The 22,798-nt window shown below is 55.1% G+C and overlaps 9 protein-coding genes across 9 annotated transcripts; 3 read left to right on the forward strand and 6 right to left on the reverse strand.

Moving 5' to 3' along the window:
* Positions 1-128: 128 nt before the first annotated feature.
* On the reverse strand, positions 129-2,597 carry N7474_003351 (small subunit rRNA maturation protein TSR1; the record flags this gene model as incomplete). Its single annotated transcript, XM_057194766.1, has 2 exons — positions 129-2,432; positions 2,472-2,597. 2 exons carry the CDS (start codon positions 2,595-2,597, stop codon positions 129-131), a joined length of 2,430 nt encoding a protein of 809 aa, XP_057056121.1.
* A 259-nt stretch (positions 2,598-2,856) lies between these two features.
* On the forward strand, positions 2,857-4,510 carry N7474_003352 (WDR46/Utp7 family protein; the record flags this gene model as incomplete). The annotated part of the gene is made up of 2 exons (XM_057194767.1): positions 2,857-3,483; positions 3,536-4,510. The coding sequence occupies 2 exons, from the start codon at positions 2,857-2,859 to the stop codon at positions 4,508-4,510; spliced, it is 1,602 nt and encodes a 533-aa protein (XP_057056122.1).
* A 167-nt stretch (positions 4,511-4,677) lies between these two features.
* N7474_003353 (urease accessory protein UreG) lies at positions 4,678-5,646 on the reverse strand (the record flags this gene model as incomplete). Its single annotated transcript, XM_057194768.1, has 3 exons — positions 4,678-5,218; positions 5,286-5,384; positions 5,474-5,646. 3 exons carry the CDS (start codon positions 5,644-5,646, stop codon positions 4,678-4,680), a joined length of 813 nt encoding a protein of 270 aa, XP_057056123.1.
* Positions 5,647-6,539: 893 nt separating this feature from the next.
* N7474_003354 (uncharacterized protein) lies at positions 6,540-6,905 on the reverse strand (the record flags this gene model as incomplete). Its single annotated transcript, XM_057194769.1, has 1 exon — positions 6,540-6,905. The coding sequence occupies one exon, from the start codon at positions 6,903-6,905 to the stop codon at positions 6,540-6,542; it is 366 nt and encodes a 121-aa protein (XP_057056124.1).
* Positions 6,906-6,913: 8 nt separating this feature from the next.
* N7474_003355 (LIM domain-binding protein) lies at positions 6,914-8,380 on the reverse strand (the record flags this gene model as incomplete). The annotated part of the gene is made up of 1 exon (XM_057194770.1): positions 6,914-8,380. The coding sequence occupies one exon, from the start codon at positions 8,378-8,380 to the stop codon at positions 6,914-6,916; it is 1,467 nt and encodes a 488-aa protein (XP_057056125.1).
* A 141-nt stretch (positions 8,381-8,521) lies between these two features.
* On the reverse strand, positions 8,522-8,857 carry N7474_003356 (Transcriptional activator ptaB; the record flags this gene model as incomplete). The annotated part of the gene is made up of 1 exon (XM_057194771.1): positions 8,522-8,857. The coding sequence occupies one exon, from the start codon at positions 8,855-8,857 to the stop codon at positions 8,522-8,524; it is 336 nt and encodes a 111-aa protein (XP_057056126.1).
* Positions 8,858-10,512: 1,655 nt separating this feature from the next.
* On the forward strand, positions 10,513-13,362 carry N7474_003357 (ATP-binding protein; the record flags this gene model as incomplete). Its single annotated transcript, XM_057194772.1, has 1 exon — positions 10,513-13,362. One exon carries the CDS (start codon positions 10,513-10,515, stop codon positions 13,360-13,362), a length of 2,850 nt encoding a protein of 949 aa, XP_057056127.1.
* Positions 13,363-13,751: 389 nt separating this feature from the next.
* On the forward strand, positions 13,752-15,008 carry N7474_003358 (uncharacterized protein; the record flags this gene model as incomplete). Its single annotated transcript, XM_057194773.1, has 1 exon — positions 13,752-15,008. The coding sequence occupies one exon, from the start codon at positions 13,752-13,754 to the stop codon at positions 15,006-15,008; it is 1,257 nt and encodes a 418-aa protein (XP_057056128.1).
* A 596-nt stretch (positions 15,009-15,604) lies between these two features.
* On the reverse strand, positions 15,605-22,690 carry N7474_003359 (uncharacterized protein; the record flags this gene model as incomplete). Its single annotated transcript, XM_057194774.1, has 1 exon — positions 15,605-22,690. The coding sequence occupies one exon, from the start codon at positions 22,688-22,690 to the stop codon at positions 15,605-15,607; it is 7,086 nt and encodes a 2,361-aa protein (XP_057056129.1).
* Positions 22,691-22,798: the final 108 nt, after the last annotated feature.

Below are 22,798 nucleotides of genomic sequence, written 5' to 3' on the forward strand. Positions count from 1 at the left end.
ATTCATCGTTTCTATTTACCGGATGCTCTTTTTTTGTAAACATAGTTCTTTTGCAGTTGGGCTCTCATCGCCTCATGTAGTCAATGGTATCATTTTCATCGGTTCCTTGCCATGAACAAGCCCCTCGCTTAGGCAGCAACAACATCCTCCAGCGCCTTCGCCTTGCGAGGGAAAACACGCTTGTACAAACTGATACCCACCGAGTCCTGTGGGTTAATCTTCGCATCGAAGGTAGCCTTGAAGTAACCGTGGGTACCAAGGCTCTCCTTGATGAAACCACTGCGGCCGCGACGGGTCCACAGCTGCAGGGCCTTGAACCAGTTGACGTCCTCGGAGTTGAAGAACATGTACCGAACAGTGACGACCTTCTTGTGGATCTTGTACGGGTGGCCCGTGAGGATGGCGCGCTTCGCAACCACACGGCCGTGGTCTGGTGCCACAACGGTTCCGGTACCGATCAGCTCCAGCTGATCCAGAGACAACAGATCCTGAGGGTTGGCGTCTGCCGTGTCGAGGACCTCGGGGTCTTCGGGCTTCTTGCTCTTGAAAACGAGGACGGGGACTGCGCCCCACGTCATCGGCCCGATCCAGGTTGCGATGGCGCTGCGGCCGGGATGCAGGAAACGGTCAAACTTGTGCACATTGTTGGGTGTGTTATCGCCGGCCGAGAAGATGGGATTGACGACCAGTCGACGGGGGCCGACCTGCACAATCAATTCCTCCTTGGACTTGAGGGGCTGCTCGACGCTCCCGTTGAGAGTCATGTTGATGTTGACCACGGTGTGCTTGTGCTCGTGTCGGAGAAGGGAGAAGAGCGCCGTCGGTTGAGGTTTGTTACGAAGAGAGGACGGCACTGCCTTGAGATGCACATCCACGCGAATGCCCGGGTTGACGCCACCGATCAGAGCTTCACGGAGAATTCTGTTCTTGGCGCCCTTATAGTCACCAAGCTGGAGCAATCGGCGCCAGTCCTCCGGCTCAAACGGACGGTCTTCGGACAGTTCCCATGGGCTGATCTTGAGGTTTTTCAATCCCCGGAACCGGGCCAGGCGCTCCCTCGCCAGCACGTTGGGGTGCAATTCAATCTCGTCGGGGAACTCAAGGTCCTCATTGGCCTCGTTCCGGCGGCTGGCCCGATATTCCTCCAGCTGTTGGGCCTCGTCTTCAGGAGACGGGTCAAGGAACATCTCCGACTGGGGGTACTCGGACGGACCACCCTCGGTCATAGCATCGTGGTTATCGGGGAATACACCATCCTCGGGTGCTCCGGCGGTATCCATCGCCATCTCCTCGTCCTCATCCTCCAAATCAGACCCAGAATCCGAGACATCGTCAATGTACCATGCAGACTGGTACTCGGAAGTACCCTTGGGTAACCGCTTCGGCCGGGCCGGGATATGTGATTCATCGTCCGAAAAGTAGTGGTGCTCGTCGAGCAAAACACCCTTTCGTTCGGTATCGGCCATTGAGGGCATGTCGTCGTCCATCTCAATTTCCTCTGGTGCAACCGTAGCCATATCGTCCTGATCCGCGGTGGGGCTATCCAGGACCTGTGTAGTCTCGTTGCCGTCGACAGCCATGGAATCTTCCCGCTTGTTCTTTGTGCTTGGTAGGGGTGCCGCCGTAATAGATTCGATCTGCAAATCGCCCCAGCCGGGGATATGCGCAATACGGTCTGCCTTCAGACCCTTGCCACGGACAATCCCTGTCACAACAACATCCACCGTCTCCGAGTTCGTTTCTGGCCACTGGACTTGTTCGATGAACATCCAGCTACGCTCATCACGCCAGCGGATGCCCTTGGGAGTTGCGGTGCAGAGAGAGCGAATGATATTCGAGCATTCTTGTCTCGCATCAAGCGACATGACTTTCTCGACGGACGGGAAGAAGTGATTGACGAAGGACTTCAAAGACGACGCCACCTGCGGCCTCTTTTTCGGCGGGTTCACTTTGTCGAGTCCCTGTACCACCGTCATAACGTTGGAGATACCTTGGCTCTCAATTGACCGCAGCAACAGTTCTCCCTCCTCGTCGACCTCGACCTCAGACGAGAGCACCAAAACAACGAAATCAGCCAAACGGCAAACATCCAAAGCGCTCAGCAAATCGTATTTGGCCGGAATGTACAACACACTCTGTCGAAATCGATCGATTCGCACACGGGTTGGTTCATCCGGCGAGACATCAGCGGACACATCAACACTCTCGTTGATCGCGCGAATGGCGGCGGCGGCATCGATATCGGCGGACAGCGGCACGATGGCGACATGGCGGGGAGCACCATTCTGGCCGGTGAAAATACTGGTTGCTTGGGCCTTCTCCTGGTGCTTCACCTGCTGCTTCTGGCGGGCCTGGTTGCGGCGATCGAGCTTCGACATGAGCTGCTGGTGGGGGGGTTTTGCGAGTGCCCCGCTCTGCGTATTCGACTTTGCCTGTATTATGTTAGGGTTGAAATTGAATTAAACAAAGACAGTTATCCGTGTCTCACCCTTTGCCTTGTCCTTCAAAGCACTCTTGGAGGCATGTTTGGACTTGTAGGGCTTGTGGGAGGCCTTGGTGGTTGAGCGGTGGTGGTGCACCGTCTGGGTGGGCGCCATGTTGGCACCGCTAGACCCCTTGAAGCGGAATGGGAGAGAGTCCAGCTTGGTACTGGTCTCTGTGAGTAACAGAAGAGAAATAGAGTAGGAAGTATTATTATTGTGGGTGTCAGCGAAAAAAACAAGAGAGGGAAAAAAAGGTGATCGATAAGAAAACAAAATTTCGGTGGAGGATAAGCGAGCGGTGAGAGCAGATCTTGGCACAATTTTTCTCTTTTAACTAATTCTCATCCATTCACTCTCTTCACCACTGCTCAAAATGGCCGACTCGTCCAAGGCCCTGGCGACGGCTGAAGACCGCGAGGCTAAACAGAGACTATCCGAAGCGCAGAGCAAGTACGGACGAGGCAAAGGCATCACAGCCAAGAGCGCAAAAGGAAAGAAGCTGCGCGCCAACCTCAAGGCCGTCGAATCCAAGCACAAAGACGCCGTTCTCAAAGCCAAAGATGCAGAGATCCTGCTCGAGCATGACCCTGGGTTCCTCGAGCCTGAGGGTGAGTTGGAGCGGACATACAATGTGCGGCAGGATGAGATCCGCGACAGCGTGGGATTGGAAACCGCGAAGAAGGGTTTCGAGCTGAGGCTGAACGATTTGGGCCCCTACCGGATGGACTATACTCGAAACGGTCGCAACCTGCTACTCGCCGGGCGGAAGGGCCATGTTGCGACGATGGACTGGCGGGACGGCAAACTGGGCTGCGAGCTCCAACTGAACGAAACGGTGCGGGATGCACGGTGGCTGCACAATAACCAGTTCTTCGCCGTGGCACAGAAGAAATACGTCTACATCTATGACCACAATGGAGTCGAGTTGCACTGTCTCAACAAGCATGTTGAGCCGCTTTTCTTGGAATTTCTCCCGTACCACTTTCTGCTTGCCAGTGCGGTAGGTTTTACTTTTTTTGCTGTCATGAATCGATGCTAACTGTTTCCCATAGCAAATGAGCGGCTATCTCAAATACACCGATACCTCGATCGGCCAGACCGTCGCCGAGCTGCCCACCCGGTTAGGCCGCCCGACCTCCCTCTGCCAGAACCCGTGGAATGCTATCCTGCATGTCGGACATCAAAACGGAACAGTGACACTGTGGTCACCTAATTCGCAGACTGCCCTTGTCAAGGCGCTCGTGCACCGTGGCCCCGTTCGGTCAATGGCAATCGATCGCCAGGGCCGGTATATGGTCTCGACCGGTCAGGATCAGAAGATGAGTGTCTGGGATATCCGAATGTACCGGGAGGTGCATTCGTATTCGTGCTACCAGCCCGGTGCATCCATTTCAATCAGTGACCGCGGTCTGACGGCAGTGGGTTGGGGCACGCAGGTGAGCGTGTGGCGCGGGCTTTTCGATGCGGCGCAGGCCGACCAAGGCAAAGTGCAGAGCCCATACATGGCTTGGGGTGGCGATGGCCAACGCATCGAGAACCTGCGCTGGTGCCCCTACGAAGACGTGCTGGGAGTGGCACACGACCAAGGATTCGCCAGTCTGATCGTCCCCGGCGCTGGCGAGCCCAACTTCGACTCGCTGGAAGCGAACCCATACGAGAACGTCAAGCAGCGCCAAGAGCATGAGGTGCACTCGCTGCTCACGAAACTGCAGCCGGAGATGATCTCTCTAGACCCCAGCATTATCGGCAAACTCGACACCGTCAGCGACCAGAAGCGGCGCGAGCAGCGCAACCCAGACCAGCGGCCGGAGGACCCAATCGAGAAGCTCAAGAACCGTGGCCGCGGCCGCAACAGTGCGCTGCGCAAGTATCTGCGCAAGAAGGGCCGCGGCAACGTCATCGACGAGAAGCGGCTCAAGGCCGAGGCCCTGCGCAAGGAGCATGCCGCGCGCTACAGGGAGAAGCAGAAGCAAGAGCGCGAGGATCTGGGTCCGGCTCTCGCTCGGTTTGCCAAGAAGGGTCCCTAGCTGTCTCGCTCATGACTTGCATCTCGATATATATACTTGCATTCCTGGCGTTTTTTGGTGCGTGTGAGGATTCGGAAAAGCAACCCTTTTGTTCATCATTTGTGTATCATGTACCACCTCCTAGAACATATCCATGCAATAAGAAATAACCTAAATACCTCTATCATCTACTCATCCACACTCCCCGACCCTCTCACCGCACCAGCCTTCCACCTCTTCAAACTCTCCTCATAAGCACCACTTCCCTTCCATGCACTGAGTATCAAATTGACAATATGCTCCAGGCCCTTCCCCTCCTTAACCACCGCAAAAACAGTCGGCCCCCCCTCACGCATCTTACCCGCATCACGCTCCATAACCCCCAGATCGGCCCCAACCGCCTGCGCAAGATCAATCTTGTTAACAACCAACAAGTCCGACCCCGTAATGCCCGGCCCGCCCTTCCGGGGCACCTTGTCGCCGCCCGCTACGTCGATGACATAGATGATGAAATCGGCGAGCTCGCGCGAGTAGTTGGCCGCTAGGTTGTCGCCGCCGGACTCGATGAGGAGGAGGTCTGTGGCGAATTGGCGTTGGAGCGTTTGTAGCGCGAGTAGGTTGGCGCTGATGTCTTCGCGTACTGCTGCGTGCGGGCACCCGCCTGTTTCGATGGCGCGGATGCGCTTGGGTGCGAGGGCTTTGTGGCGCGTTAGGAATTCGGCGTCCTCGCTGTGTCGGTGGGTTAGTCTACAGATCATGTGGGATGTGGCGGTGTATGAAAGCGATTCTTTCGTACCGAGTGAAAATGTCATTCGTAACAGCTGCGATGTTATACTCATCGCGCAGAGCGAGACACAGCGCTAGCATGAGAGCCGTCTTGCCCGATCCGACGGGTCTGTTGATATGCAATCAATCAATCAATCAATCAATCAGTTCACGGTACTGTACCCCGCGAGCAAGCAGCAATGGAATATATATACGCACCCTCCGATTCCAATAGTGAAAGCCCGATCCTTCCAGTCCCGGCCCTCGATCAGAGGCATCTCGCGGTTAGCGTATGAGCCCGGCCCGTCGAGGATCTCGTGCGAGTGGCCGTGGCCGTCGAGGGGGTCGTGGGAGTGGCTTAGGCCGGTGTCGTGGGAGTGTGAATGTGCCATAGTACCTACGTAGTTGATTAGGTGTTCGATTGTTGATCTGGCGAAGAGTAGTTAATTATAGGGTCAACCGCTGGAGTGACAAAAGAAAGAGAAGAGGCAGTGGAGCGAGGGGTTATTATTGATAATTGATAACGCTGGAATGCCGAGCGGGCGCACTATCTTGGCCGATGGCCGACGCCGGCGGAGCTGGCCGAACATTTACAAGAACGACAACTACGATGGACTTCACGGCAACAAGTATATATGGTGGATTCGTCAAAATAAGGTGGAGGACATGGAGAGGTACAAGCGGAGCGCAATTCATCAGGCACTCCCCCGAAACCTCTCAGCCACACCACAGACTCAGCTCCCAAGGGAAAACCCTCCATCAAGACAAGGAAGAAGCCCGACGCCAGACAATTCCATCGCCATTCAACCAACACGGATATCAAGAAGTCTGACCATCAAAGGAAAACAAAACAAATGATAGCGCTATCACACGAACCGCGAAGATAGTCAAACCAAAAACTATAGTAGAGATCAAAGTCGTCAAATCCCGAGCAGAAACAAAATAATCAAAGCATGCACCAGTGTGAGATGATGACAGATCCCGAGGCCAACCAAAATAAACGCTGAAAGGAGATAGAGTACAACATTAGGGTCGGAGTCGATCCAGTTGATGAGGCCGGACGCCATGGAAGGAAACATTTGAACCCTCATATCGACTGGCAATATAGTATCGTCGTCAAGATAAGCCGAAAATGGGAAAACAGGAGATCTTTCAATGGGCCGTGGTTGCCCAAAAAACGCAAAAGGGTCGAGGGGGGATAGCCTCGCCCGGATATCCAAATCGTACGCCAAACCCCTTTAACACGATGAACAGAAATGACTGAGAAAAACATGCAACATCAACATCACGCGGCTTGTCCCTTTGCTCGCTTGGGAACTCGAGGACTAGGCTTAACCTTGCCGGAACCGGGGGCGGTACCATTGACCTCGTTCCCGCCAGCATCCTCACCCTCCATCTTGACGGTGCTCGCGCGGCGGCGTTTGTTACCACCGACATTGGGGCTGTTGCCCACACCCACAGGAGAAGGTTGCATAGGCGGCTGCATCCCCGGAGGACCAGCCATTTGACTTTGAGCCGGGCTAGCGTGCCCCGAACCGACCATGTGAGGAGAACCTTGGACACCGGGAAGACCAAGATGCGCCATAGCAGGGGACGCAAACTGCGTTGGTGTATTCATATTTGGACCGCGCATATTAGGCCCAGGCTGCATTCCTGGGTTCATAGGACCAGGTATGAATCCGGCATTAGGATTGTGTGTTTGGAGCGTATTGACAAGATTCCGGAGAGCTTCGGGGGAGACATCTGGGGGTTCGATTGCGAGAACTGGAAGAGCATTTGCATCTGAGAAATCGTCTCGGCCACCTCCAAAAAGCCCATGACCGGAGTAGGGACGCCATTGGCAGTCACCATGGACTCCGGTAGCGATGGCGAAACTTGCTGTGCACCCTTCTGAGCACGCTTGGCATTCTTGGGGACTTTCGGGCTGTTTTTCAAGTCATTCTCCAATGCTTGCACCTGGCTCCGGGGGATGAATTCATTGTGGCTGGTAACAATAATATCAAGCATCTCAATCTTGTTGTTCACGTCGAAATGCGCGCGCAGCGTCCCATTGGTGAACAGCTGGCAATCATTGGCGAACCAGTAGATAAATGAGGTTCGAGGACTCTCCACTATGTGGCCGCCGTTGGGTGAATCCCGCTCACGGGCACCTTCGACCACCATCTGAATGTGACGGATTCCACTCGTAAATTGGGTCAGATAGTATCGTGCCAGGGCTGGAGTCGCAATTTCAAACTGTTTTGATCCAGCCTGAGGATTGAACACACCCTGTCGCAAGACACCACCGGGAGAATAGAATCGATCGACAAACGACTGCCAATACATGAGATCGTGAGTTTCGCCACGACTCTGGAAGCTGCTTAAATGTTCCGCAAACATGTTGAGATATAGGATGGTTGCACCCTTCATGTTCATCCGTTGCTGCTGCTGCATCATCATAGCATTGGCGTTTTGGTGTTGCTGCGCCTTCAATTGGGCCTCCTGTGCAGTCATCGCTTGCTGATTCGGCGGGCCCGAGTGCTGGACCTGCTGGCCCTGGGCACCTTGCTGGGGCTGTTGCTGCGCGCCAGGCTGCGGCTGCCCTGGCTGGGACGTGGGCAGCTGTTGCGCCGGCGGGTTCGGAGTGGCCTGGGCCTGTGGAGGCCCTCCCGCCGACTGCGGGGGTGGTTGGCTAGAGGACGGTTGAGGAGTTTGGTGTGGCTGAGGAGTGCCGCTGTTCGGTGGCATGCCATGCTGTGATTGAGGGGTGCCGACTTGTCCCTCGTGCATGTTCGGGGGTTGTGCCGAGCCACGCTGCTGTGGCGTGTTCCGGCCGGGCTGGTTACCCTGCTGGGCTTGCTGGGCCTGCTGGGCTTGGTGTGCTTGGTGGGCTTGCTGGGCCTGCGCCTGCTGGATCGCAAAAAGCTGCTGTTGCTGCTGGATGTTCTGCGGCTGTCCATGAGGCATCTGCTGCTGCATGTGCATCATATTCATGGGCCGCATTCCCGGATTTTGCTGCATCGCAGCCATTTGAGCTGCGGTGAGACCCTGGGTACCATTTGGTAGACCGCCATGTCCCTGTTGTTGCTGCTGCTGCTGCTGCTGTTGTTGTTGCTGTTGCTGCTGGTACATCAAACGTTGGCGCATGAACTGCTGCTGTTGGTGCTGTTGTAGCAACTGCGGGTTATTTGCAACTGAAGATTGAGACGAGTAGTTAGGATGCGATCGGACGAGATTACGGGGGGCGAGGAGGGAACAAGAAAGCGATGGCAGCGACAGCCGGCCGCACTAGCGATGCAGAATGCGACCGATGGGCAAGAACTCACAATTTTGGGGGAAGCCCTGCTGCTGGAACAAATGCGCTTGCGCGGGGTTCAGATGGGAGAGAGCGTGAGCGTTGGGCACGGGGCCGCCAGCGGTGCCGCCCGTAGGCATTCCACCCATCATAGGGCCCGCCTGGCTAACCTGAGGGCCGCCCGGGCCGGACACACCAGGATGCATCTGTTGCACCATTCCAGGCCCGGGGTGTCCGGCGTTGGGGTGTTGCGCAGCCATTGGATGACCTGGGGGCAACCCGTGCTGCGGCATGCCTTGGTGGGCGGGAAACGGTTGCGCCATCATCATTGCTGAGCGACGAAGTCACCGCCGTGGGGAGACTTCTAGAAAATCGCGTTGGCGATGGGGAGCGACGAGATGTGGAACCTCGCGAACGCGCCCGGGGTGGGAAGACAACCGCTTTTAGCGTCGGGGCGGAGGGCCAAGACACAGGCAGAGCGACTCAGGCCGGGAGTAGACGCGAAGGCTGAAGCATCGATCGGGCCTCAGCCTGTCCTAGTCACTCTGACCCTCTCACCTCGATGAAGGCGAGGACTTTTTTCCGACTCCTGGGGGGTTGGGGGAAGAGTCAGTGGGGAGGAGGTGAGAGAGATAAGAGGGAGTTGGCTCTCGGGGGGAAAGAAGCCAGAACGGGGCGGATGTTAGGGGAAAGACAGTGGAGGGGCTGGGGAGGACGCGGGAGGACTGGGTTAGATACTCACCACTCTTCGAGTGAAAATGACGAGTCGAAAGAGTCGAGTGGGAATGGGATTCGGGGACGAGGGAAAGAAAGAAAGAGAGGAGAGAGAGAGAGAGAGAGAGAGTCGCGATCGGCCTGGGAGGAAGGATGATCGCCCCGGTGGGAGCGAAAGAGCGAGACTGGGGGACCCGGGAGCCGTGGAGAGAACGAATCGAGGGAGCAGGACACCACCACAATAATCGAATCGATCAGGGATAGAGATATAGATCTCCAGTCGAGATAAATAATCACTCACACTCCCAGTCTGTGAGGCTTTCTGATCCCTTTTCCTCCGCCGATTCCAATCTATGCGGCACTAGTCCCGGTGGATCACGTGATAGACCACGTGACTCGAGACAGACTCTGCTTGGGCTTTTTCTTCCTTTTCGCTTTCGCTTTCTTTCTCTCCTTTCTTTCATCCCCTCTCCCTCGAGAGCGGGCATTGACTGGTTGGTCTGATGAAGATATGACTGAATGGTGTCATGATATCCTACCATCATGCTTCGAGCCACCACTAACACCCAGGTCAGGCCGCCCTGACAGCTCACCGTTTGTCGGTAAGTCCCAACGCTTTGTTTGTTTCGGAGTCGCTGTTCGAGGATGACAACCCTTTTTTACTTCTTTACCTTCCAAGTCGACCATGACGAGAGAATTCGGACCTTCCTTCGCCGGTTGGTCTGCTACTTGCCAGTACATGTTGTCTGAGAACTCATTTGCCAGCGCTTGCATGCATTCTGATTCTATGCCACATTCGAGGTGAACGTCTGCTGATCTCGCTGTCTCTAGGTCGCCAATTTGCTGGATGGTGGTTGTTATGTGTGGGATACATATGTAGTTGACTTAGTGCACAATTAATCTCTCATTCGAATTTTTTTTTTCCCTCCTGTTCTTAATTAAGTTGGCCAAGCTGCGTAAACCTTCTAATCCTGGACGAAGATCGCCGGAGGACGGGCCGCTGTCATGCAACTTAGTCAGAACTTCCTGACGACACCGACGAGGATACACATGATTATCCGCGGAATATGCTACTTGCCATCTGTTCGAGAATAATCTCCATGAAGGACCACCTCCATCTCTCCGTGAGACATATCACGTGATATATGGATTTCTCTGCAGGAGAAAGCGGTCGACCTTCAGTTCCTCACTCCTGAGTCCCTCGCGGCCGATGCGCCTCATCGATCTCCGCGACTTCACCCCCTGATTCCGGTGGCATTGCTGACCCCGGATGTATCGGTCAATGCAACAGACCCGGCTGCTGGTCCTCCCACGCCCGTGTCGCTTCGTCGCCCGTCGCCGTTATCCCGCGCTTCTGTCTGCACCCTCGCGTCAATTCCACCAGTCTCGAAAATCTCTCTCGTCGCCGCCACCACCACCAGGGTCTCATGATGATGGGTCAGCAGTCCCCGAGAACCCCTCGGAGGAGGGCCCATCACCCAATTCCGAGGGCGACATCTTGAACGATGCGCCGCTAGCGGTACCACCATCCGCTGAGCAGTCAATTAGGTTGGGTTCGAGGCCATACGGGTCTGCTGTGCGCAGGGCAATGCGGAATAGGAAGTCAACTCGCCAATACTCCCCGCCGGTCGCTTCCGTCCCCAACTGGTTTCATGAGCGCAATACGGTGACATACAACACCCACCACCCTGCGGCTGCGCAATCACGACATCAGGTTAGAATAGCCAAATCAGAAGCGGACGCTGGAGATACAGCGGGAAGCCAGACCTCTGGGGGCGATCGAGGAGATCCTTCTTCGCCCGATCCTCCAACATCAGACAATCGCTACGCGGTGGCTGAGAGCTCTTGGGAGGGACTTCGGGCTTCTGTCAAAGCGGGCCTGCAACTACCGCCAGCCAAATATGCCAAAGAACCATCGGCAAACCGGTCCCACCTTGTTCTTCAATACCCGGGATCAGATGGAATCTTGTTCTTGGATGCGGTGGTGAAAAGGCTCGCCCACGAGCTGAGTACCGACCTGGTGACGCTCAATGCCCAGGATATTGCCCAGCTTTTCAGCGAGCAAGACCTTGCAGAACTCGGCATGACATCGCCTATTCGGTCTCTTGGATACGACGTGTACCGGCCTGCATTCGGCCCAGGTCGTCCGGAACACGAGAGCACGGAGGTAGATGACGAGGAGGACATGAGCGAATCATCCGGTCTTCCCCGAGACATCAGTGCGGCCATAAACACGCCCCGAATTATCACAATCGAGGGCCGGGGATCGGGCGATATTCGGCTCCCGTCCCTCTTCGGTCTGAAGTCGCTCATGGCACCATCCATGAATGGCGCTTCAGACCAAGAACCGGGTCAGGCAATGTCTCGCCAGGCAGGCCAACGCATTGAGCATCGCTGGTCACGACTGCTCAACGAGCTCCTTTCATCTTCGGGCCGATCTCAGCCTCCTTCTTCCAGCGAGCAAGAGACAGAGCCACCAGCAGGGGATGCAACGCCTTTGCCATCTCGCGACCTCATTGTTCATGTACAAGATTACCGTGATATCCAAGGCACCGAGGAAGGTGCCAAGTTTATCTCACTGCTAAAAAAAGCCATCCAAGATCGGAGAGAAGCAGGTTCAAAAATTCTGCTGATTGGAACTGTCTCTGAAGAACCCCAACCTTTTCTTTTTGAAGATCATTCCTCAAGGCCTCTGCTCATCACTCCTGCCATGGGTGCAAAGGCTGCCGAGAAAACTTTCATGGAGGACCAGAAGAAGCGCACAAGAGACATCAACATCCGTCATCTACAGAGCATGCTGCGGTTCCGGCTCAATGAACAGGATTCGCCTGTAGAAGACGATGTCTTTGGCGACCGTGTCTGGCCGCTGGATGCATCGACGATCAACGAATCTGGCCTTGAGGACCGCTACTGGACCTATAGTCAAGTACATTGGATCGCAAATCTTGCTCTGGGCTGCGTGGAGGCCAACGAGAAATTTGGTTTCCAGCATATCTCAAGGGGCATTGAGCTCATGAATAAAGGTGACCAAATCACGAAGGAGTGGTTGCAAGAAAAGTCTCCCAAGTCGAAGGAGTCCGGGGCTGCACAGACCCGCGAGCAATTGTTGAGCTCATTGCGCAAAACATGCAATACGCACGAGAAGAAGTTGCTCAATGGCGTGGTTGATGCGAAGAGCATCCGCACCACATTCGAGGATGTCCATGTGCCCTCGGAAATCATCGACGCCCTCAAAACGCTGACCTCTCTCTCCCTGATTCGACCGGAGGCCTTCACCTATGGCGTCCTGGCAACCGACAAAATCCCCGGCCTTCTCCTCTACGGTCCACCCGGTACCGGTAAGACGCTTCTCGCCAAGGCTGTTGCGCGAGAAAGCGGAGCCACGGTCCTCGAGGTCAGCGGCTCTGAAGTATACGACATGTATGTTGGAGAAGGCGAGAAGAACGTCAAGGCTATCTTCACCCTCGCCAAGAAGCTGAGCCCATGCGTGGTCTTTATTGATGAGGCAGATGCCATCTTCTGCTCGCGCACCGGAGCCAGCAGCCGCACATCCCACCGCGAGCTGATCAACCAGTTCTTGCGCGAGTGGGACGGCATGAACGACCTTTCAGCCTTTATTATGGTCGCCACCAACCGTCCTTTTGATCTGGATGATGCTGTGCTCCGTCGTCTCCCGCGTCGACTCCTGGTGGACCTGCCGACAGAAGAAGACCGCCTTGCCATCCTGAAGATTCATCTGAAGGAGGAACAGATTGATCCCTCGGTGGATCTTGCTGAGCTGGCCCGTCGCACACCTCTTTATTCTGGTTCCGACTTGAAGAATCTGTCAGTGGCGGCGGCGCTGGCCTGCGTTCGGGAGGAGAACGACGCCGCGGCGCAGCACCAGGGCAATGAGCCATACAGCTACCCGGAACGGCGGACATTGACCCGGGAGCATTTTGAGAGGGGCATGGAAGAAATCAGTGCGTCTATTAGCGAAGACATGTCTTCGCTGTCGGCGATCCGCAAGTTCGACGAACAATACGGCGACCGGAAGGGCCGGCGGCAGAAGAGCCCTGGCTGGGGATTCATGCCACCCAGTGGGGAGGAGAAGGTTGACTCAGCGCGGGTTCGTACATGAAGGATTGATTTTTCTTTTGTATTTGCAAAGAGGATGTACGATTAGCGACTTAGAGTGTACCAATACCACCGCATCCGTATATAGATCGAGTCGAGGCACGTGCACGAGCACTGACATCGGCATCTGCGCACTCTCCACCTCCGCCACCTCCACTCCCCCTCCTCTATCTCCCTCTCTCTTACTTTCCACTCACCGCTCACCAGAGGAACCCGGGAACCCTGTTTCCACCTCTCGGTGCCAGAAACCGGGTAGCTGGTTCTTCGTCATTGACGGCTTTATCCGTTCGCACTGCCTGCAGCTCCATCCATCCGGCTGCTTCCCCTCACACGACCAATCCCAGAAATCCATCACAACCCGACAGCTTTCCCCGCATTCCACCATCGCCAAGCATGTCGTCCACTCTATCCACCGAAACCCGCGACGCGGCCATCCGCGACGCGAAGCTCTTCGTTCGCGAGGTCGTCCGCAATGACTGGGAATTTGAGCTTTCAGCCGTTCCCGACGGTACCCACACCACCACCTCCCCGTCCACCACCAAACCCCTCTCCGGCGCTCTGGCTAACAACCGCGAGCCGGTCGAATGGCGCGAGAGAGAATTCGATAGCTCCGGCTCGGAGCTGGAGCCCCAATCTTCCGACCATGATCTGGACCTTGAGACGCCCAGTGCTCTGACGCCCAGTGCTCTGAAGGCGGCGGGGGATTTGGGGTTTGAGAGGCGACGGAAACGTCGTCGCCAGATGGAGGAGGAGATGGCGTGGAATGAGGGACTACGGGTGTGGCACGCTAGGCGGGATGCATGGTCTGGGGCCAGGACGAGACGGCAGATCCGCACGCGGGAGAAGCGGAAGGTTGCTGCCGAGGGTGCGGGTGAGAAGCGAGTGGAGTCAACAACAGACGAAAGTGGAAGTTCGAAAGACAGTGATGTGATTGCACCTGAGACATCTGCGCAGCATGTCGCGGCCGGCGATGTCCATGACAATGACGACAAGACGACCGCCGTCCAAGCTGCGAAGACAGAAGAGTCCCTCGGCCTTGCAGACCATGACCAACCCCGCGAGGAACCCTCCCAGCGCCGCCAAGACCAAGAAGAAGAACAATCCACCGCTCCAGACGAGGAGACCAAACGCAAGGGCTCCACCGAAACAAGCATCACCGAGCCAGACCAACACGCACCCCCAGGGACCGACGCAGCAGCCATTGACTTCGAGGAAGACGAACTCGACGAGCCTCTACTCCCCGTAGCACCGCCCTTCATCTCACCCTCGAACCCCATCCGCGCCGGAATCAACACCTCCATCTACCCGTCCATCTACACCAAAGTCGTTGTCCAGGGCATGACCCCGACCGTGCCCGTCAACCTCGCAGACCTAACCAAGGCAATGGTGCAAGGCTGGAAGACAGACGGCCAATGGCCGCCCAAACCGGCGGTGTCCAACATCGTCCTCGCGGACGACGCGTCCATCCCGAAGAAAGACAAAGACACTGATCGCGCAGCCGGTGACCGTCCCGCTCGCAGGAAAGATAGCATCACGAGTGCCGTGCGCAAGGTCTTCCACATGGGCTCGCATGCCTTTCATCGTCGTGGCTCCAGTAGTCATGATGCTAATTCTGGTGGAGCTGGTGGTGCGTCAGGGAATCGCACCTGATTTGGTTTGTTTCGTGATAGCCGGGACGGGACTTATTGATTGCATAGCCATTCGAAGCGTTGAGGAGTGGGGTTTTGGTTTCTCGCACATGTCTGTTCCTTGGGAGTCGGTGGGCGTTGCTCCATGTTCCTTTCCATTTTCTCTCTGAGTCTTGTGCTTAGGCGTCCATTTGGCGCGGTGCTGAATTGGGGATCCCGATACTTGGGACTTATGATTCATCCATGAGACTGCGGCTACATACTGCGGCTGCTCCTGTATTCTCTTCATCTCTTCGATCTCTTCTTATTCCCTTCGCACTTCGTACCGCTGTATCGAATCTCTTATGCATGGTCTCTTCTTACCCATTTTTGCAAGGAAAGCTCACGTTGAAGGCAACCTATCTACGGTACTGAGGCAGAGCACCGTAACCCAATGAAATACAATGGCCTGATAATGCGAGATTTGATTGAAATTCATGCTCGTAGATAAGAGAGGATACAGCCTCAGATACTTTTTCTCATTGCCTGATATACATTCTTCTCAAGCAACCCAGAGACAAAACACACACGTCCCATCCAGTTAGTTTATACAAACCATATAACGTAACATAGACACCACTAATCCAGCACCTCCAAACCCTTCACCCGATCCAAGAACCCCCGCGCAGCAACGTCAAACCCACGTCTTGCCTCCGCCGCATTCTCCACAACTGCCGCGAGTCCAGACTCCAGCGTAACTTCCTGCTGTCTCGCCGCGCCGCGCCGAGTGATATAGTACTTCCCATGATGCCGAGACCAGCTTGCGAGGTAGGACTGGAGTTCCTTGCCGGCCAGACGAGTCGCTTCAGGAAGGAAGGCGGGATGTCTTCCAGACGATGATGATGAGGCCGGGCAGGGGGGTGCTGGGGGTTGAATTGCGGCGACAGCTGCAGCAGGATCGGAACCCGGCTCGCTGATGGGTGTTGTTGGATTTGGGCGGGTAGGAGATGCCGTCACAGCCACGGCTTGAGCAAAGTCGCGGAACCAGCGCATTTGATCGATGGCTTCGTCGATGACCGGTCCTTCTGCAGCGACTCGCGCGGGCGCGGCGTCGATGATGCGGTCGATGTAGTCCAGGACGACGAGAGACGAGGAGAACATGTCCATGTAGGATGATAGCGTGGAGAGGACGGTTGGGTCGCTAAACTTCTCGGGAGAAGTCGACAGGGAGCGCAGAGCCCGGTGCGATGCACGAAACACGCTGGTGAAGATAGTCGCGACGGACAAGACACAAGCAGAGTCCGCGGTATCTATATTGCACAGGAGGTCCTTGAAGAGGAAGGTGATTGTCTGTATGACAGGCCGGCCGAGGAGCCAGGCCGCGCCATTGCTGAATGCCAGTTCGAGATAGGCGGGGAACACGCACTGCAGCAGGATAGCACGCAGCGTTGGTCTTCCTGGGATGCCCGCTTCGAAAGTGTCTTGCATAGATGTATGCAGCTGTTCGACCAGGTAGCTCTGCTCGCCGTCGATGGCGGCGCGCTCGGAAATGCTTTGGATGAACATGGTCAGGGTCTTGACCTCCCGATCGGATGAGAGCTTTGTCTCGTAAGCTTTAAGTTTGGCGACGATGTACAGCGGGTCGGTGGACGGGAGAGGGAACGAGGACGGGTTCGTGAAGAATTGGTCGATGGGCTCAATGTCACTGGTGTATTGTTGCAAGAACTGGATGACGCGGTGCACGAAGTCGATGTAGGCACCCTGGACGGGTTCTGCTGTTGCGTTGCCCAGTTCTTGGTAGTTCTTCTTCATCGCTGTCATCAATTGTTGCAGAAGTTCTCGATACCCTTGCTTTGTGACGTTGATGTCTCGCTGGAGCGATTCTCGACGCTCTCGCTTTGTCCCATCCAGGTCTCGACTGCCCATGGAGTTCATGTTCCTGAGTTGTTCGTTCATGACTTGGAGATGCTCGCGCATATTAGAGAGCAGGCTGGAAATAAGCGATAGTCTTCGTTGGCCGAATTCTTTGAGCGTGATGGTATATTGATCATTCTTGCGGTCCTTGAAGAACGGCAAGTTTTGCAGCAGAGGATCATTAGGGCTTTCGTTCAAGAGCGCTTCCGTGAGACGATGTTGGAACTTGAGCATGGAAGACCGCTCGACGAGGGAGGACACCCACATTTCCAGGACCTGCAGTCGACAATCGAAAAGGAAGCAGGAGTCCTTCTCAATGCAGGAAGCGACAAACTGCGGCGTGAACTTTCGGGTCTGGACTGTGGATAAGAGATTGGCCCAGGAGAGACCATCGTAACGATCCAGGTACGTCTCCCAGTGTCGAAGCCCGTAGCGGACCAGAATCTGAGCGATTGATGTCCAGCAGTCAACCACGTTGACTAGGATGGCATCCTCGGGACAGTGGTCTGCACCAAAGCAGTTCGAAACAAGCCGTGCTACAGCTGGGAGGCACACGTTTTCCACGTATTTGATAGCGTCGCTCACTGAGGTTTCTTGTCCGTATGCGGCCTCGATTGCCGTCCAATCGCCATACTCTTGGCTATCGTCTTCAGTGGAAACTGCAGCAGGTACAGCCGCAGGCGGTTTGGCATTGTCTTTGTCTTTGCGAATGTACGCCACGATCACCTGCAAAGCCCCCGACACAACAGCATTGGCCCGCTCAAGTTTGGGATCGAACAATCCAAGCAGCAACTCGAACGGAAGCCTGGAAATAATGTGGTGCGCATGATCTAGGGACGGCGCCAGTTCCACCGCAGCCTTCATTCCATTGAGTGCAGTGTTGAGCAAAGACTCGATGTGACGCTGATTCTGAGCAATCGTTTTCTCGATGACTTCTTTCGAGACCTGGTTATCCCCTTTGCTTTGCGACTCAATCTCCGTGCGAGCAAGCGACCGCTGCTTCAGAAGCTCTGTCACGAAATAGCCGTGCCAGTCTGCAAACGGGACCAGGTCCGACAGGTTTTCATCTGTTGACAATTTGAATCGAACGAGTCGAGCCCATGTCCGAAGGCTGATGCTGCAAGTTTCGCGATGCGAACGAGCTGGATCCACTAGGTTGCGAATTGAATCCAGACGAGGTCGACATCCTTCAGGTGCAGCCCAGTACAGAGTCGAGAGGAGGTCATGGTGATTCCTCAATGCATCGAGATCCTCGTGACGCAGCTCCTGTTCCTTCGGATACACGCGGCCGTGATTGGGCAGCAGACGCCAGACGAACCCCAGAATTTTCTTCTTGGGAAATCTTTCAGCCAAGAAGGGCAGACCTCGTGCTATGATCTTCAGCAGGGTGTGGAAGCAGGGTTCACCGGGCCGAACATGCAAAGAAGGGTTGCCGTCAAGCTCGTCGAGGAATGAGGGTGACCCGAAGGTCTCTTCCAGCTTGAGATTATAGAGCGTCTTTTTGGCGAAGAAGTCGTAGAGTGTATCAAGGATAGGCTTGCAGTCTCGCCAGCCCCAGGCGCTGAGCAGATGATAGCACCTGTGGAAGACTGTTCGGCAATATGTGTTGAATGAGAATGTATGCGTCACGGAGTTGGCATCGGCATGGTCCAGAACCGGTGACAAAAGCTGTTTGACAAGCTTCCAGTTATCATCCGCCCCTTGAAATCTGTATCCTCGGCGCAAGATACCAAATTGATCGATCTCATTGAGAGGTAAGACCGTAAACAGACCACGCCACCCGTTTTCTAGCTTCCCCACATCCTTTGTACTTTGCAAGCCGCCGTTGATGTAAGCGTCGGTCTGAATGTCCTTGAACCAGCCACGGTACTTTTCTGAACTGTGCACGAGATGCTTGGTGACAACATAAGCTTCCACCAATGGGGAATCTTCGCGAATGCCACATTCTCGCTGCTCGGTCTTCTTGTTCCCGTCCAAAAATCGCTGTAATTCGGACAAACTTGCTTTGTTTGATATCAGAGTACCGACATCCTTGGTCAAAGACTTGACAAGCTCGAGTATTTCATCCGCAAGTGCGTTATCAACCAGAGAATGGGACGCAATCTGATAAACCTGGTTCGCGAAGACCAGGCCATATGAAACTGTTTTCACTAAAGCACTCTTATTGCACTCCTCGCCAGCGGAGAAAGGTGCCAAAGAGTCTCGGAGTTTCGAAACCAGGCTCAGTGCTCTTGTGACAAAAGCAGTCCGGTCGACAGGGTCCATGAACGTCAAATACGACGTCACATATTTGATCAAGGACCTATATATGGTGGCCGCCGAGTCCATTGCTTGCCCGGGGAGTGTGTCAAGCGAGACGGAAGCGTTGGATTCAACTTGAACAATCATGGCATCGAACGCATGCCCCATATCGGAGGACACCATATCGTTCCAAGCACCCCAGCGGAAAGACTGGTCCTTGACATGAACAAATAGATACCCAGCATCCCGATCCAGATCTCGCTTCAGCACATCGAGAGATCGAGCAAACTCCCCACTTCCGATGAAAGTAGATTCATGGAAGAAAGTGTCAGTCTGCAAGGGCGTGATCCCGAAATCCACCGAGTAAGAACGTTGCCAATTGAACAGTCCACCCAGGTTCTGAAACGAAGGGCGCGCAGGTCCAGCTGGGATGGCCGTGGGGGTCGAGTTATCGGCAATAGTCGTCGCGGATTCTTGATGTTCGTAGAAGCCGTCTGAGTCAAGGGGGATGCGATTTGGAGTGCGCTTCTTTAATCGACCACGAGCAGGTTGGGGGCGTGTGGTTGACTGCTCATCTCTCGTCTCTGTCTGAGGTGCCACAGCAGATTTGGAGGTCCGGCTGACCGCAGGGTTTGATCCATTGTCACTGAGGAATCGATCTAGAGTCAAACTAGGCCGATAGGGGTTTGACGTGGGTTGATGCCGGTAGTTTCTGTTAAGCATGGAGAGAGATTTGTGGAAATGGATTGATGAAGGCTGGCTGCCCTGGCCGGCGGCAGGACGAGGATCGTTTCGTCTGAGTGATGTTATTGCGACATTTCTGCGAACAACCCATTGGTGGCCTCGCTTCTCGAGCTGCGTAGGTCTGCTCACAGCTGCATTTCCGGTGGATGTGGCAGCAGGCACTGGAGGGTCACAGCGTGGGTCCTGCTCTGGTCCGACCAGTTCGTCGGGCGGCAAGGCAATGTGCGAGGGTTCTATGGTGGCATGTTGGCTTTGTGTTCGAGCAATCTGAAGATGTGGTCGAGCTGGATTGATGAGAGATTCAAAGCTCCGCTGTGGTCCCCGTTTGCGCGGCTTTGCTTGCGGTGGATTGATCTTCGTCTGAGGTATGGCACCTTTTTTCCAGCGACGCAACGATTCGTTCGCATCGGCCGTGTCCTCTCTCGAGGCCAGTTGGAAGAACTTGCGCGTGGGACTCTGTCGGCCTCCTTCTTTACGTGCACGAGCCTTTCTTGCAGCAATTCGAAGAAACTGTGGTTGTTCTTTGGGAGGTCGCTGGGCAACATCTGGAGCATCGAGAATGCCGAGCTTTGGCACTGACACTTTGGTGGATTGCTTCGTTCTCCGTCCTCCGTAAGAGGAATCAGTCAGCCTGGTTTGACGTTTTAGTCGAGCCCTCTTCCGTTGTTTCTCTTCCAACCTGTCATTTTCCTTGGACTTCGGCCGTTTCAGAGTTCTCTGCTTCTGTCCGCGAGAGCTTGCAGACTTGCGCGGTATCGGTGCAAACATGCCATCGATTCGATTATCCTCGGGGATATCGTCTTCCTCTTGACCAAAAGGGTCCTCGAATCCGACGAAGTTAGCCAGTCTTTCGTCGACATCGTCTTTCTCAGGAACATGGGGAGCGACATTGTTGTCATCTTCGTCACCATCAGAATCCTCGAAATCGATAAGAGCACGGTGTCGTTGAGGGCTTGAGGGCCCTGACTGGTTACTCTTTCGAACAATCTTGCGTGCAACACCCTTGGCAGATTCTGTCCTTTGCAAGGCCGCATGTCGATCCCGCTGTGCCTGAGTTTGCGTTCCCTGTTGCTTTTTCTGATCCAAACGAAGCCACGAGGCTGGGAGAACACCTTTGATTCTGCGCTGGTACATTCGTCTCGCATAATCTTCCTCATCAGGCTCTTCTTCGGCATCGGAACTCTGCTGGCTGCGCGAGGTATCAGATCCCGCCTCTTCGCTGTCTTCAGCAATAGGAACAGTTAGTTCCTCAAGATTAGACTGGTCTTCCTCCTGAATTCTGGATTTTGGTTCAGTGTTCGTAAACTCTGGAGGAGGTGAGGATCCTCCTATCGGCCAACGAAACCCTTCTGAGGTCCTGGGAGTCCTCGTGATTGTCGACGCGCTTCCTGAACGTGGAGGGCTTGGTGGGATGTTGTATATAGAGGACCCATTGTCACCACCTAGAGACATGGTGTGATCAATCGTCACCCGAGGCCTGGAGAAATCGTTTTTCCGTCGATGAGTATCAGAGTGTGATATCTTTCGCCGCTTCACCACGTGTTGTCGTTGACGCTCAAGGGACTCGCTGTGCCTGCCTCCTTGTCCTTCTGGATGCGGCTCCCTTCTGGGCGGAGGAAGGTATTCCTCAGCAGGAGAACTGGACGGAGGCGCATCAGGGTCGTAGGAATCCTGCGCTTGATCTTGGTCCTGGCTTTCCTGTGCGGCCTTGCGCAACTGCTGTTCGATGGCTATACGCACGGGTCGGACGCCTCTGGCTTTCATGAGCGTCTGGTATTGGGCCTGTTCCAGAAGGTAGGGATGCAGCTGGATGGGATTGCGTTCTCTCAGAGATCGTCGCGCTGGCTGAGATAACTCCCGCAGGACCTCCTCTGGGATATCAAGATTGGAGATCACCTCCTCCAGGTTGTCATTTGGCAGCGGAATCGATCTAGAAGGAGCTTCCGTGCCTGCTTCAGGGGGACTTGTATCCAGTTGGGCACCGAGAGACGATGGAGGGGATGACAACGGAGAGTCGGTGGCAGAGGTAATTTGCGGTTCATCCTTGTCTTCCGCAATTTTGGGAGGACTAGGCCGTTTCGTAGCAGGTTGGGGAAGCAATGCCAGTTCATCTGGAGAGCTTGGGATGTTCCATAAATCCTCTGGCTCTTTTAGTGGAGGGGTCTGCTGGCGTAGACTGGTCGACGACTGTGGCAGCCGGGAGGATGAGGGCTGCTTCGGGGTTATCTGAGACTCTGGTAGGCCATTTTCTTCGTCTGATGAACTGGGGATGTCCCATAACTTGTCATATGGTTTCGTAGCAGATGATTTTTCCCGAGACGACTTGCGTGCTGAGGATAGCACAACCAAGGGTTCCGCTGGTGAAGAGCTGGGAATGCTCCAGACATCATCCGCTTTCTGGGTCTCTTTCGGCCTTGTCGATCTCGGGGTAGAAGACTTGGGCGTGTTCTGTCCACTGGAAGCACTTTTCCGCAGGCCTCCTCTCCCTTTGCCAATCGTCAGAGGAGACTGTGTGCTCCCCCTAACAGTCCGTCTCTTCTTGTGCGCTGAGCCTTTTTCCACCCTATCCACTTCATCCACGAGATCCTGTGACGCTTCAACGGGTTCTGGCAGCGGAGACGAACCGCTCTCGAGCTGTGTCCCGCCGCGTCGAGCCTTGGGAGTGATCGCGGCGTGGGATTTTGGTGACGGTACCGCAATATAGGCGAGAGTCGGGCCATCGGTGTCCTTGACGAGGTTCTCCTTCTTCGAGTCCAGTGAGTCGAATTCGTCCTCCTCGTCTGAGTCCGGAACAAAGCCTCGTTCCCGCCATGAGTCCATTTGCATTCTGGCGCCGATTGCCCATGTCTAGCAAGCCATTGCCAGAGAGAATATTGCAACAGAGAGAAAATGCAAGAACCCAGACGAACCAGTTCACCGTGGTTGTGGGGGGTT

The sequence above is a fragment of the Penicillium riverlandense genome, assembly GCF_028828495.1.
Source record: "Penicillium riverlandense strain IBT 135883 chromosome Unknown utg000002l_segment0_segment0, whole genome shotgun sequence".
Taxonomy (NCBI): Eukaryota; Fungi; Ascomycota; class Eurotiomycetes; order Eurotiales; family Aspergillaceae; genus Penicillium; species Penicillium riverlandense.